The following is a 13,121-nucleotide window of genomic DNA, read 5'->3' as shown; positions in this document are numbered from 1 at the left end:
TTCAGGCTGCTTCCCACACTGAGCAGCCTGGGGGGGCTGGGCATGGCTCCCCATGCTGCTCCCCGCACGCAAGCAAGATGGGCCCTGGGGGCACGGCAGTGCGGCCGCAGGATTCTCCACGCAGGATTCTGCCCCCATGCATGCTGCTCTGGGGAAACTGTGGTGTTTCCAGGTGGATGACGGCAGTGCGTTGCTCACAGGGCTGCTCCTGGACCAGAGGCTGCCTGGCTCCCCAGAGGTGATGAGCCACAAAAAATCAGGCTGCTGCTACTGGCATGCGACATTGCAATGGTTGTACCAATGCAAATGAACAACTGCCAGCTTCATGGGTGGGTGATGAGCCAGGAGCACTGGGCTGAATGCTGTGGTCACAGCATGCTGTGCCTGTCTGCACCCAGGGCCAGTGCTGTGTCCTAGCTGTGCTGCTGGGGCTCAGCCACCCACCGGAAGGCTGTGCAGTGAGCGCTGCCCCAGGCAGACAGACACTGACCTCAGTCTGACCAAAGCTTTGATATTTTCAGCTCTTCCTGCAGACGACCACGGGCATATGCTCCTAAATGCATTTCCCCAATTTACTTTGGTGCTTCAAAACCCACTTGGCTTACATCAACCATGGAAAAATGTAATTCCACCCACGCCTTCTGAATTTAGAATGATAAAGGATCGGCAGTGATGTCTGGAGTGGGACAGCAGATATTACACACATCTTGCTTACAAAGTATCTCTGGTTTTCATGAAATAAGTTTGTTTTCCTCCCCCAGCCACTGATGAGCACATGACAACCGTACAGAAGAAAAGCTCAACTCCTTCGTTCTGCTCACATTCACTCAGCATTTGCTCTAATCAATTATCTTATTTCATGCAATAAGAAAAGAATGAGATTCCTGTTACGCAGCCATAATCAGTTACAGTATGAAGCTGCGCCTGTGGAACATTTCTGATTTTGAAAACAAATCACGTGCTCTGCCATTACATTTCTCTTGTAGAACGCTGGGCTGTTACCCAGCTTGGCTTTTTCACCCCTCTCCAAATACTGACGGCAGTCTCACTGCAGCTCCATCCTACACCGTAAGGAACACATCTACCCACGGAGCCAGACTCTGTTTTTGTGGTTTATTGAAACGTAAAAGCAGAAGCAGATGTTGCCTACAGAGGAAGAGGAGCAGAGGGTGCAGAGCATGGGAGTGGGCATCTGTGGGTAAGGCCCTGCCGTCACACGAAGGGCTCAATGTTGATCTCCAGGGCAGAGCAGGGCATGGTGAGCTCGAACTTGGTGATGACGTCGGGGTGCAGCACTCCCAGCTTCCCCACGCTCTGACCTCTGGCAAAGATCTCAGCGCAGCGCCCAGGGAAGAAAGCGGAGCCTGTGAAGAAAGCGAGAGAAAAATCAATATTTCTCTGGGCCAAGGAAGTCAATAGGCATTTACCATGGGGAACAAAGCACTCACTATTAGGCAGCTCTGTGTGCTGAGATGCTAAGAATAGGCTCTCACTTTCTGCATTAGCAGCTGCCATGACTGATAGCAAATGAGGAAACACTTTGAGTTAAAAATAAAACGTGAAGCCCAAAGCGTGGGCAACTTTTGCACTCAGTTATTTTGACTGTGTTATTTCTTTAACGGGAATACGCACAGATAACTGAATTCAGAGGGACAGCGAGATGGGCCTTCTGGGCTTTGGGTACTACTGAACACCAGAATGTTTCCCACCTGACTCTGTTTAAGGAAATGGAGCTCACTGGCACCTACGGGTCGGCAGCACGTCATGCCTGAGTACACCTCACATAACTGGGCACGAGCTGCGTTCCTCATCTGCAGGATGAGGAGGTAACACATGGCTTTCCCTAGGGAAGAATGATGGAATGCACATTTGGAGCTGGGAAACTCGTCACATGGGAAGAACCTTTCCCAACTCCTTCTGTGGTCATTTCCAGCGTGATCGGAGTGCTGGGATGCTTCAACAGCATCTGCATCAAACCTGAAGGGATGACTTCTGCCTTTTAAGCTGAAACATGAAGCTAGTGTATTTTATTGCTGTTTATTCCTTCCTTCAGTTACTGTAACCCTGAGAAGAAAGTGAGGGCTGGTTGTAGGAGCACAGCTCAGGGCTCACTGCCAGCAGCACTGCAGGCAGTGCAGGGAGCTCAGGGAGGGAGGAGGGGATGAAACACAGTGCTGGACCCTGCAGTTCCTCCTACACAAAGCCTCTGCACTGTGCTCCTACAGCAGCATCCTGCAGAGAGGGTCGGCCTCGCTTCTGTACTTCCACTAGGAAATCAGTCAGCACCAGACAGCAGCACATCCAATGCCCTCTACCTTACTCTGCATCTTTTTCTCAGTATCCTAAAATCCAACAAAGCATCTTCTATGAGAATAGACAGTGGATGGGAACGAGGAAGCTGTGATGCTGCAGCTGGGGTGCATCCCTGCAGTGCCAAATTTTAAAAAGGGCCAAAATTAAACTCAAACTTCAGGAACATTTCGTACACTCATAGAATGGCTGGGGTTGGATGGGACCTTAAATCCCACCCAGTTCCAAGCCCTGTCATGGGCTAGCTGCCCCTAGGCTGACCATCCAGCCTAGCTTTGTGCACTGTGAGGGATGGAGCACCCACAGCTGCTCTGGGCAGCAGTTCCAGCGCCTCATTGCCCACTGTTGACCTTTGGGGAGACCCAAGAGGATGGCTGCAGTTCTCCCACATTCAGGCAGACCAGTAGGGGAACACAAAAGTCCCAGGCATCTCAGCTTTATTTGTATCATGGTAACATGAAGTAAGGGTTTTTAATAGAAGTATTCTGACCCAGTGTATTTTAGGTGATCCATTTCAATCTTATCCCTGAGCACAGCCCTGCTGCCTGCACTGGGCACAAAGTGCCATTATCTGACCCTGACTCTCACCCACACGTGACTCTTCCCAAACAGACACTTCCCACTGCCACGCTGCAACGCCAGTGTTAAAATAAAACTTGATGGAACACATTTAGAAAAGAAACAAACGCCGTGTGTACAGATCGCTCTGCAGACTGTGGGTGAAAACACAGCCTAAAAATAAAGTACCCTTGCAGTTAGTGGTAAAGGCTTTCCTCTCTGTGAATAAAGCCGGTATTGTGCCAAGGATGTGAGCAGCACAGTGACGTTCTTTCAGAAACGCCTGTGTGAGCTTACCCTGGTACAACAGCAAGAACTGAACACATGGTCATAATGCTGGCATGCCACTGCAAAATTAGGGAGAAAAAAGCAAACAAATTAACAAAAACATTGACAGTAGGGTTAATTAAAAAACTGAGTCTGAGTTGAGCTCGGTGCAGCCTTGGGAGAGTTACTTTTTCCTCACACATCCATCCCAGTTACATCATGCGACTCAACTGGTTTTAAACGTTAAGCATCTGAATAGGGTCTAACACAACACTGCACTGAATCAAACGCTGCAAACCCAGCTGTCATCCCTGCATCCTTACAGCCATTAAAAAACAAATTCCTTGTTACACTTTCACCTGTAGCACCCAGTGAGCTGCCACTGGGCCACAGGTTTCCCAGAGGCCAGTTCTACTCTGGGCGTAACCTCGTGGTCAATGGGGTCAGGAGAGCACCGAGCTGCTGCCATGCCCAAGATCTGTGCTGCTTCCCATAGCGTGAAACAATTTTGTGTTTCGGGCCCAAGAAAGGGCATGAGCAGCAGTCAGCCTTACATTAGCAGAGCACAGATGGGATGGGGCATCTGCTGCCTGAGCATTTGTAATGCACGTTGGAAGCCAGTGGCAATTCACTGCGTTGTATCAGAAGCTTTATGTTTAATGACTACATCACAAAGCCAAGTGCTGAATCAGCTATAAGCTGAACAATGGCAAAATGTGTTCCTTCTTACCATAAGCTTACAGCACAACTTCAGAACACGTAACATAAGCAAAGAGACACCACTAAGACTTCCAACCACAGAACAGAGGCGATGCTCTCCTTCTCCCCATGTCTGCAGCTTCACATGTTCCAGCCAGCACTGGTCAATGACCACAATGCTATTTGATTTGATATTCCTTGCAGAAAAGGAGTAAAAATCTCATTAATATCAACAGGAAAAAATTTACTCCTCAAAGTTTGTGCAACAGAACCTTCAAACCACCTCTTCTCTGCCAGCCTAGGAGGGTTCACTGCTCATGGGATAACCCACAGTGCATGTGGTGCTTTGCAGACACCATTACTCCTGACTGGAAGAGGTCAGACAATCAACAAATACAAATAGAAAAACCTGTTAAAAGCTTTAGGTTCCCATCTGTCTGGCTAACACTTGGCTCCTGCACCAGAGAAACATGAGCTGAGGAATAGTTTTACAGACAGTTTACGAACACTGGTTAATAATGAAACTATTATTGTGATAATTGGCTGCACTGTGGAATGCCTCAGTATATTCCTGCTTGCCAGAACAGCCTCTGGGCTGCATCCAGCAGATGGGGGCCTGAGGGTTCCCTTTGTAAGCAGCTCCCCTGCAGCCCAACAGGCAGCAGGTGAGAGAGGTGGGCTCATACCTGACCCTGTGCTGGCACACACACACAGCTCTGCCAGGCTGCTACAATTAAGAGCCAATTTCAGATCACAAAGAACAGGTGTTGAAGAGGGAGCCCATAAAGGAAGATTAAGAAGAAACATACACAAGTAGAAGCAGGGGAAAAGGTATAGTGAAGTTAGAGGTGTGATTTGAGTGAAGTGCCAACCAGCACTAGAAGAGAAGTGAGAAGGAGGCAGCTCCTTAAGAGGACGGATAGAACTGCAGCAGGGCCCACAGAAACAGCAGCCCACAGGTGCTCCAAAATAACAGGTATGCTTCTTGCTTTGTATTTTCCTTGTGGTCTGGAGGAAATGTTAATAGTGCCTCAGACTCTGAGCAAGCTTATGTGTTGTGGGCTGGGCCTTTGTGTTAGTTCTCAAAGTAAGGTATAAAGCCTAAAAGAGCCAAGGTTGTGTGAAAGATATGAGCTTATGCTGCTTTCCATGTATGAGGAGTCAGCAAAAAAGGCATGAGTGCTTTGTTTGGAATATGCCAGACCATAAGCTGGAGCTCACTCTTAAGTGTCAATGAAGCAGGAGTCAATGCTAAGTGTGCGTTGTTCTAGCTGCATACAGTGTCAAGAACTGTAAGGTTGTGAGGAGCATGGCCTTCCTGAGATAGGCTTTGGCTGGTCAGGGAGTTGCTGCAGAACATCCAAAGGCAACACTGAGCATGCCAGGAGGTGGCTGCCTTTGTGGCTGTTGTGATCACACCCAATGCCTGCTCCTGTATGTCTTATTGCCTGTGCTATCAAGTGCCCCGAGAGCCAACGTTCATTTAAAAACTGCAATTTACTACATCGTTCACTTCAGTGATGGCAAATCTATCGCTCTTCTGATATAATCCTGTCTGCTCCACACACAAATAGCTCTTCACAAACCTCACCTTGAAATCCAGCCAGGGATTGTATTGTCCTAGCTAATGGAGACTTGCACAATGTCAGAGGAAGTCAGAAGGTATGACAATTGAAATCCACCTTTTAATATGTCAACATTATAATTGGTAGTTGCCAGAAGGGGTGGGGTGAAATACAATATGCATTCCTGAAGAAGAGATGCCGAAGCCAGTCATGGTTTATGCTGATATATTACACAGAAGTGAAAGACAAAAGTTACTTCTCGTGGCTGCGAGTAAGAATTTAATTTCTAATGTTCAGTGATGTAGAAATAACACCTTTAATTACAGCTTCTGCAGGTTGTCCTCAAAAATCTGTAATTGCCTTTCTGTATTCAAGCAACTGTGATTGCTTTGGGGTAATTCTTTGGCCAGTAATCCAATAGAGCATGTAGTCTTTAGCACATTTTCTGGCTAATTGACCCTCAAAATGCTCGGAGTTCCCTGCACTCTTTGTTGTCAAACACCTTGCACAGTTTCTTTTCTGTGCTTTACTCTCCCTCCTTTTCAAAAAGAAATAGATTAAAGCAGTATTAGAGGCCTACAGTTGTGCTAAGCCTTCAAACCTACTCGTTTGTTCCTATAATTTGAAGGAACATCGGAAGCTGAAGCTTAAGAAGGTAATAGAGAGGAGCTCATGTGGCCTCCGAAGTCTTTCATCTTAATTCCCTGTCCCCGTGGTGAGAGGGCAGCTGGGTGACTACCTCACCCTGGCTCATCTGCTGAAGTATGTTACCTTTGCGACACTGTATGGAATTTAGTTTGGAGGGCAGTGGTGGCTTTTCCTTTTTTAGGATCAGGTTTTTCACATTTCTTACTAATTCCCTTTTCCAGCAGATGCACTTAAGTACAAAGTCACAGCATGCATCAGCATTGTTAAAGGCAATCGCCTTTTCTCGTGCATGTATACAGTACAGTTGGGCTCTCAAAATCTTATGCAAAGACCTCCCAAACTGCAGCTACCTCAACATCACATCTTTCAACTAATATGAACTTGTAATACGTATATTTGAAATGATGTCCTCTATTTGCCTGAAGTTAAAAGCACAAACAAAATATCTTCTGTTGTAAACATTCCTATGGTAGTTTGCTGAATGTTAATTACTTCTGTAAAGCCTGCAACAAACTTCTTACTGTAAAGAGTGTGGAGAAATCATAACAGCGCTTAGACCCAGGCTCAACTGTTACAGTCGCCATTAAGAAATGGATGCAGCGCTAACCTGGGGACTGGTACAGCTAGCACTCCCCTCCTCTCCTTTGCCTTCAACACAGACTGGTAGAGGGTTCAGGCTAGCTTTATTTTTCCACTTTTGCTGTGGAAAAACAAGAGCAGTAACAGAGGGTGTTACTGGATGTCCAGATATGATCCAAGAATGTACCAGGTTTAGAGTTCCTTTTTAACCTCCTGCATTGTTCTCAGGACTACAATATTGTCAAAAGAATTTAAGATTATGTGGGTAACATCACTGTGTTCCTGACTTTCCCAGAGGAAGGCAGTATTTGGGTGGAGGCTGAGGCTAAGGACATCCAGACACCCTGGGTCACCAATCTAGGTAATGGGATTTTGGAAATGCGATGCTGAAGTACCAGCGTGACTGCTTCAATGATCTGTACAGGAAAAATTTGCCCTGAGTAGAAAACCTAGCAATAATTCTATCAAATTTGTATCTTTTTTTTCTTGAAATGTGTACTTGTGTATCAAGCTCAATAAATATGCATTTGTGAGGTAGCTCTGAGAAAACAACAATTCTACATTAGCCTTTAGCTAGACTTTAGGTGAATCATCACATAGCCAAGCTTTGTTTTTAGGCCAGTCCTGAAATCCGGATTTATCTGAAATGTGGGTCTGCCCTGTCTAGAAGTCCCACACCTTAGCTATTGCATCACAGCTTACTTCTCCGTTCCGGGATCTTTTTGTCCCTTTTCATATACGTAAAAGAATGATTCACCTTTTACATCAGTATTCCTCAGAAATAAAAATGAAACAATAAACCATACTCTTCATGATAGGGGTATTGTCTACTCCACGTTGTGCAGTAAGCCAGTAGGTCTCAGCTTCTGGCTTGAACAAGAGCCAGCACTGTCAGCCTGCAATTCTGCTTTAGCATGTCACATCTAGTTTGCATGATATGTATGCATTTCACACCCTTGATCAAGCCATCCTCCCCTCCCAGTGACCTGATGCCACTTGCTGAGATAGACAGGGAGGTGGTTGAGTCACTGTCTCTGGAGGTGTTCAAGAAACACTCAGGAGATGTACTAAGGAACGTGGTTTAGTGGGGAAGTATTGGTGATAGGTGGATGGTTGACAAGATGATCTTGGAGGTTGTTTTCAACCTTGGTGATTCTATGATATACTTTCATGGCTACCGGGCCCTAAATGACTTAATTAAGTACTATTCCATGGTAGTTTAAGCTACGAATCTCAGCACCCAGTGAAACTGTCAGGGCCAGCAACCAAGGCTTCTCAAGTCTTGGTCAAGTCAATTCCTCTAACACAGGCAAATCTTAAGATTCTGCATTCACACTGATGTAGAAATTTGAGATGAAAACCTTACAGCCTTCTGTTTAAAACTGTATTGCATACATAATTGTGAGACATGTACGTGATGTTAAATTTGATGTACATGATGTTAAATGAAGTGCTGTCTCTCTGCTTCTGTATCACAAAAGTCAGACACCTGCTTAGCTACAGCCTCACAGCAGTCTGAAGATGTGGTAGCACATCCAACATCCATGTACAGCCCTGCTCACAACTGATGACTTGCACACTTGATGTGGCATTGTTATCAACTGTGCTTTGGGCTGATGCACCCCTCAACATCAGTTACACTGCAGTCAGCCAGCAGCATTACTCTCTATCTTTATTAAAGCAGATGCCTATGTGGGGAAAGGCCATAACTAGATCTTAAAATAAGCTGTCTGCTTCAAAAACAAATGAAACAAGGAAAAAGAAGCCTCACCCTCACAAGAAAAACCAACCAAACAACAAATGCAAGCCTGTGACGATGGGAATAAATAAAGCCAGAATTACTTTAAAAACAGAATCTAATGTATTTAGTGATTATTAAGACTGCAAGCTTAACAAGATCACTAATCACAGCATTAATGTTGTAGCAAAAATGTGATCAGCTGAGCACACAGCCTGCCTGTGTCACAGCAGGGCACCACACAGCAGGGAAGCAGCACTGCAGCCGCCGCTGACATCACTGGCGCTGCCCCTGCTTGCTGCAAAAGGAGAGATGCAATTTGCTATTTCTACTTACTAGATTGGATGAATCATCTTTTATAGAGAGGGCTTTGCAACAGCTACATTGAAAATGCAGTCTGTGACAAAGCAATCATTCTGTATTTCAAAATCTAAGGAGAGAATATAAAAATGACCTAATTTTGTATCATATAGTGTAAGCTGTGCCAGGCTTTAAAACTCTTGATGCAAGGAAGATTTTAATCTTATGCTCGTTAAGATAAATGATTATAAAAAAAATATAGTTGCCCTTGCTGATGGGGGTGGAGAGCAGCAGAATGCAACTCTAAAAGGCCTGTACAGCAGAATAATAAAGACTAAACACTGGGGGGACTGCCAAACCTCTCACTGCCCCACGATATGTCACAGTAACACAGTTCTCCTCTGCCTGACAGCAATGCTGGCACTTCTGTAGTATGAGAAAAAAATATTCATGTGCTGCTGGTATTTCCAGGTGAATGGTCTGCAAAACCAGAAACCAGTGATCTGATACTGATCTTGAGAAAAACATGATTTGGTAATTGGCAAATCTGAAATTCAGAGGATGTGGATACAGACAATTAGCAGGTGATGCAGGTTTATGGAGAATGGATGCTGTCACAAAAATGTGATTCTACTCTTTCAAACTAAAATTTGGTAGATAAATACAATAACAAGGATGCAATAGCAACTACAAGGTATCTGTGTTTGAACGGCCATTAAATGGATGAAAAACTGGCTAATATTTTCTAATGTGTTGCAAATGGTGCTTGAGGCTTCACAGTAAGATGTGCACGCTTCCTTCATTTATCTATGAGTAAATACGTAATTACTGACACTCGTGAATGATGCAATAGCTGCCAGGACAGCAAACTGAAAAGCCAGGACTGCTACTGAGTGCATCTGAGCTCCAGTTAATAAAGTCAGAACAGGCATTCATAATGCCAAGTTCAGCACTAAACTTCTGTGCGTGGTTCAATCTCCCAGTTCAAACTGACCACCAGAGAGATGCAGGGGCTCAGTGCTACATGTGCAACTTGGAATTAGTCCCAGACTTTCCTCCTTTTGTCTTGTGAATTGAGATTAACTTTAAATGGAGATTTAGACTCTGATCTGTTGCATAATTATTACTTTAAAAGCAAACTGATGTTCTTAGCTATGGAGATAACTATTACACCTCTAATTTCACAGCTAAACCTCATTAACTGAGAAGTTATTACTGTGATTTACTGTGGAATTAAAATTTTCTACACTTTACCGCACCTTTCATTTAATTAAGGGCTGTAAAAATAAAGGGGAGCAATTTTTTTAAAAGACAACTGTCAATTACTAAAGGAAGCAAGACTTAGTAGGCATTCAAGTATGCATTTATTAAGCAGACATTTATGGTGAACACAAACTGGCTGACTTCCCAGCCTTATTAAGCTGCTGACTACCCCAACACAATGAATGGCATGCAAATTTATCTAAAAAGATAAATAAACAAAAAGTCCAAAGCTTGAGCTGCAATTCACAAGAACAAATAAAGGAGCTGGTGCTGTAAGCCCACGCTATCCAGAAACTGTTTGCTTTCACGTAAGCAAGCAGCATTCGTATTCTCTGTGAACATATCAAGTTGCTTCATTTTCATGATGCACGGGCATTACTCTCTGTTTTCAAACAGGTTATGCTCAATTCATTTATATGTGCAAGGTATGGGAGACTCTCAGGAGGTACTGCAAAAATAGGGCTTTTTTCCTTCATATTTACAATCACTGTCACTTTCTTATAGGGCAACAGAGTAATTATACCTTGTACCTTATGCCATAGCTTTGAGTATTGTGCAAGACAATCTACCATCAGTATTTAATATCCACAAACTGCTTTTCTAGCTTAAGTAAAACTTTACTGTGAACCTAAGTCCCATGAGGAACACCTTTTCTGATCGTGGTCCTGACTTCTGGAAGAAAATAGTCATCTAGGACATGGGATTACCAAAATGTTGCAGAAAACTTGCCTGTTTCTGCAGAGATAAAAGCTTGAAATTAAGAATAACTTCCAGTGTATTTATCAGAACCATGTTAGTTTTCATTTCAAAGAAAGTGAAACCAATTGAAATGAAAAAACTAATCCATTAAATTCATTGGCTCTTTCCACTCATATTTATCACTTAAAAAGATTGATCCATACATCTTATGATATAGAATTTTGAGATAGCTTATGCAAGGAGGCTGTATTATGGAGCACAGGAAAACGTGAGGAAGGAAGCAGTAATTATACTCAGACTGTTCAATTATGGATGCCTAGGCTGTTCTAAAACAAAAACCAAAGTATTTTCTAGGTCAGTGATTATGGAATTCAGAAAGTCAGTCCCATGTGTTTTAAAACAGTGGGTAGCATTTCAGCATTCTGCCTTTAATACTTCATAATCTTCTGTATGTAGCAATAAAGGAAAAAAGTTTCCTCAGTAACTCTAAGAAACTGAAAAGCTCTGAGTGCCAAATGTACATACACTGAAATTGAATTCAGCCACTTAGAACCCTCCCTTCCTTAAGGCTGCTTTAAACATCTTTTCTCCACTTATTACCTAGCTCAGATTACACCAAACTGTAGTGCAAAGGCCAGGGGAACATCACAATTTCACCCATATTTTCTAGCATCTGCACTTTTTCACAGGTGTTGCTATGAAGGCAGAAAGGCTCTGACCTTTGGGTCAAATCACAGGGCACTTAGGTGTTGGTAGAACAGAAGGAGCTTAAATACTTATGATTTGAACATATGGGCCAATGAATATAGTGGGGGTGTTTCATTTTCCAAAGTGAATTTGGAAAGGAGCAAAATATGTGCCCAGTACATCTCCTCTATTTATTTTGTGTTGCTCGTACAAAACAAGGTTTTTCCCAGTGTTGGTTTTCCAACAATTATTGGAGCTGTTTTAAGCAGTTACACCAAGTACAAAGTGCTACCTTCAATACTAGTCTCAAGTTCTACTTAAGACTGCATACAAAAGTAGTATCGGTCTCGTAGGATAAATCCATTTCTCAGTATACAAATTTTAACTTGGCACAGTCAATAAGAAACACGCTCCATAAAGATGCATCGAAACAGCCGTGCCACATTAATGTCCTGAGTTAAAACCTCTGAAGTAACCAGCATTGCTCTTTCTGAATTATTTCAGGATGCTGCAGTCTCATAAGATGTTATAGGATATCTTTCTTTTGCTCAGCAATTGACCTTACTCCATCATCTGCTGACATTTTCTTTCATGCGTGCGTAATGCACAGATTGCAGTGCAAGTTAAAAACAAAATCAAACAAACCTCTCTAGGCCACTTTGACTGAGTTACTTCTGCAGTCAGTATCTTTTCAGTAAGTTGGTGCAGTGACACTGCATTCACTTGGCACTATGAGTATCAGCCACCTGCATTGTTATTGAGGTTAAATTCCAATGTCAGTAGAACTGCAAGGGATCTACATGTCATCCCAGGAGTTTCTGAATTGCTGCCAAAACAAAGCAGTAGGCACTTCCTTTTTCTGCTCTATAGCAAAGAGTTACAAGTTGCTTGTACTGTATTGCATAGGGCAAGGCATCACCTGTCCTGCACTCTATGCCATGGAGATGCAGGGATTTTTTAAAAGGTATTGCAAATCCACAGCATCAAGAACAACAACACTAGAATCTAGAAATAACTTCTTCGCTGTTAGGATTATTTGTTCATCTTCTTATTCCAGTTCCTCAGACAGTCATATCTAACTGAAACGCTATGGTACAGAACACAAAACATTTGCAAATACTTTTCTAAAGCAAACTTCATAGGCCTATTTGAAAACAAGAAGGAATGTAACAGTTAGGTTTGACTGACGCATCAATGGCACCCGAGTACTCAGCTCCTTGATTTCTTTTAAATCCCCCCAAATAAGTTTTGTTGTTACCAGTTCTGTAGTGTGTAGAATTATAACAAAAACTACAAGACTTTGAACAGCCCACTAGTCGACCCGGTAATCATATTAACAATATTAATTAGCAAACCCTTTGAATGTCTGCCTAACTAATACTGAGCCAAGTACATTGTAGAAAAAATGGGAAGGGAGAGGCAGAGCTTGGGGGGGAAAAAATCATCACTGTATGACAGAAGCATGCATCAAAAATGGGCTAGGACACCACTTGGTCTTACAGTCTTTCTGCAGTGTAATCACTATGCTGTTGTTTAAGTTAAATGAATAGATTAATTGCTGCTGCTTGTTCTCTTGAGTTGACATCCCTGCTCCTACAATCAAGTCAGTCTGCTTTCTTTACCTCTTGCACACAAATGCACATAGAAGGGAGGCTGAGCACTTAAGGATGTTATTTTTAATTCATGTGCTGCTGACCCTGTATGGAGAATGAAGAGGTCTGTTATACAACTGCTTGTCTGAGCAGTCTGAAAGGCTCAGTCTCAAAGACAGCAGGTCTTCAAATAAAAGATAAATGAAGTGTATAGCT

At 43.3% G+C, this 13,121-nt stretch overlaps 1 protein-coding gene across 1 annotated transcript in view; it reads right to left on the bottom strand.

Moving 5' to 3' along the window:
• Positions 1 to 1,088: 1,088 nt before the first annotated feature.
• Positions 1,089 to 13,121, bottom strand: part of FARSB (phenylalanyl-tRNA synthetase subunit beta) — a 32,697-nt gene continuing 20,664 nt past the window's right edge. The window contains exon 17 of the mRNA XM_048955612.1: positions 1,089 to 1,364. Within this exon, the coding sequence (XP_048811569.1) occupies positions 1,213 to 1,364 (152 nt within the window). The 3' untranslated portion in view covers positions 1,089 to 1,212. The remainder of the gene's footprint in view (positions 1,365 to 13,121) is intronic.

Source organism: Lagopus muta, chromosome 9 (genome assembly GCF_023343835.1).
Source record: "Lagopus muta isolate bLagMut1 chromosome 9, bLagMut1 primary, whole genome shotgun sequence".
Lineage (NCBI taxonomy): Eukaryota > Metazoa > Chordata > Aves > Galliformes > Phasianidae > Lagopus > Lagopus muta.
Note: the sequence above shows the minus strand (reverse complement) of the source record. Positions and strands in the feature narration are given on the sequence as shown.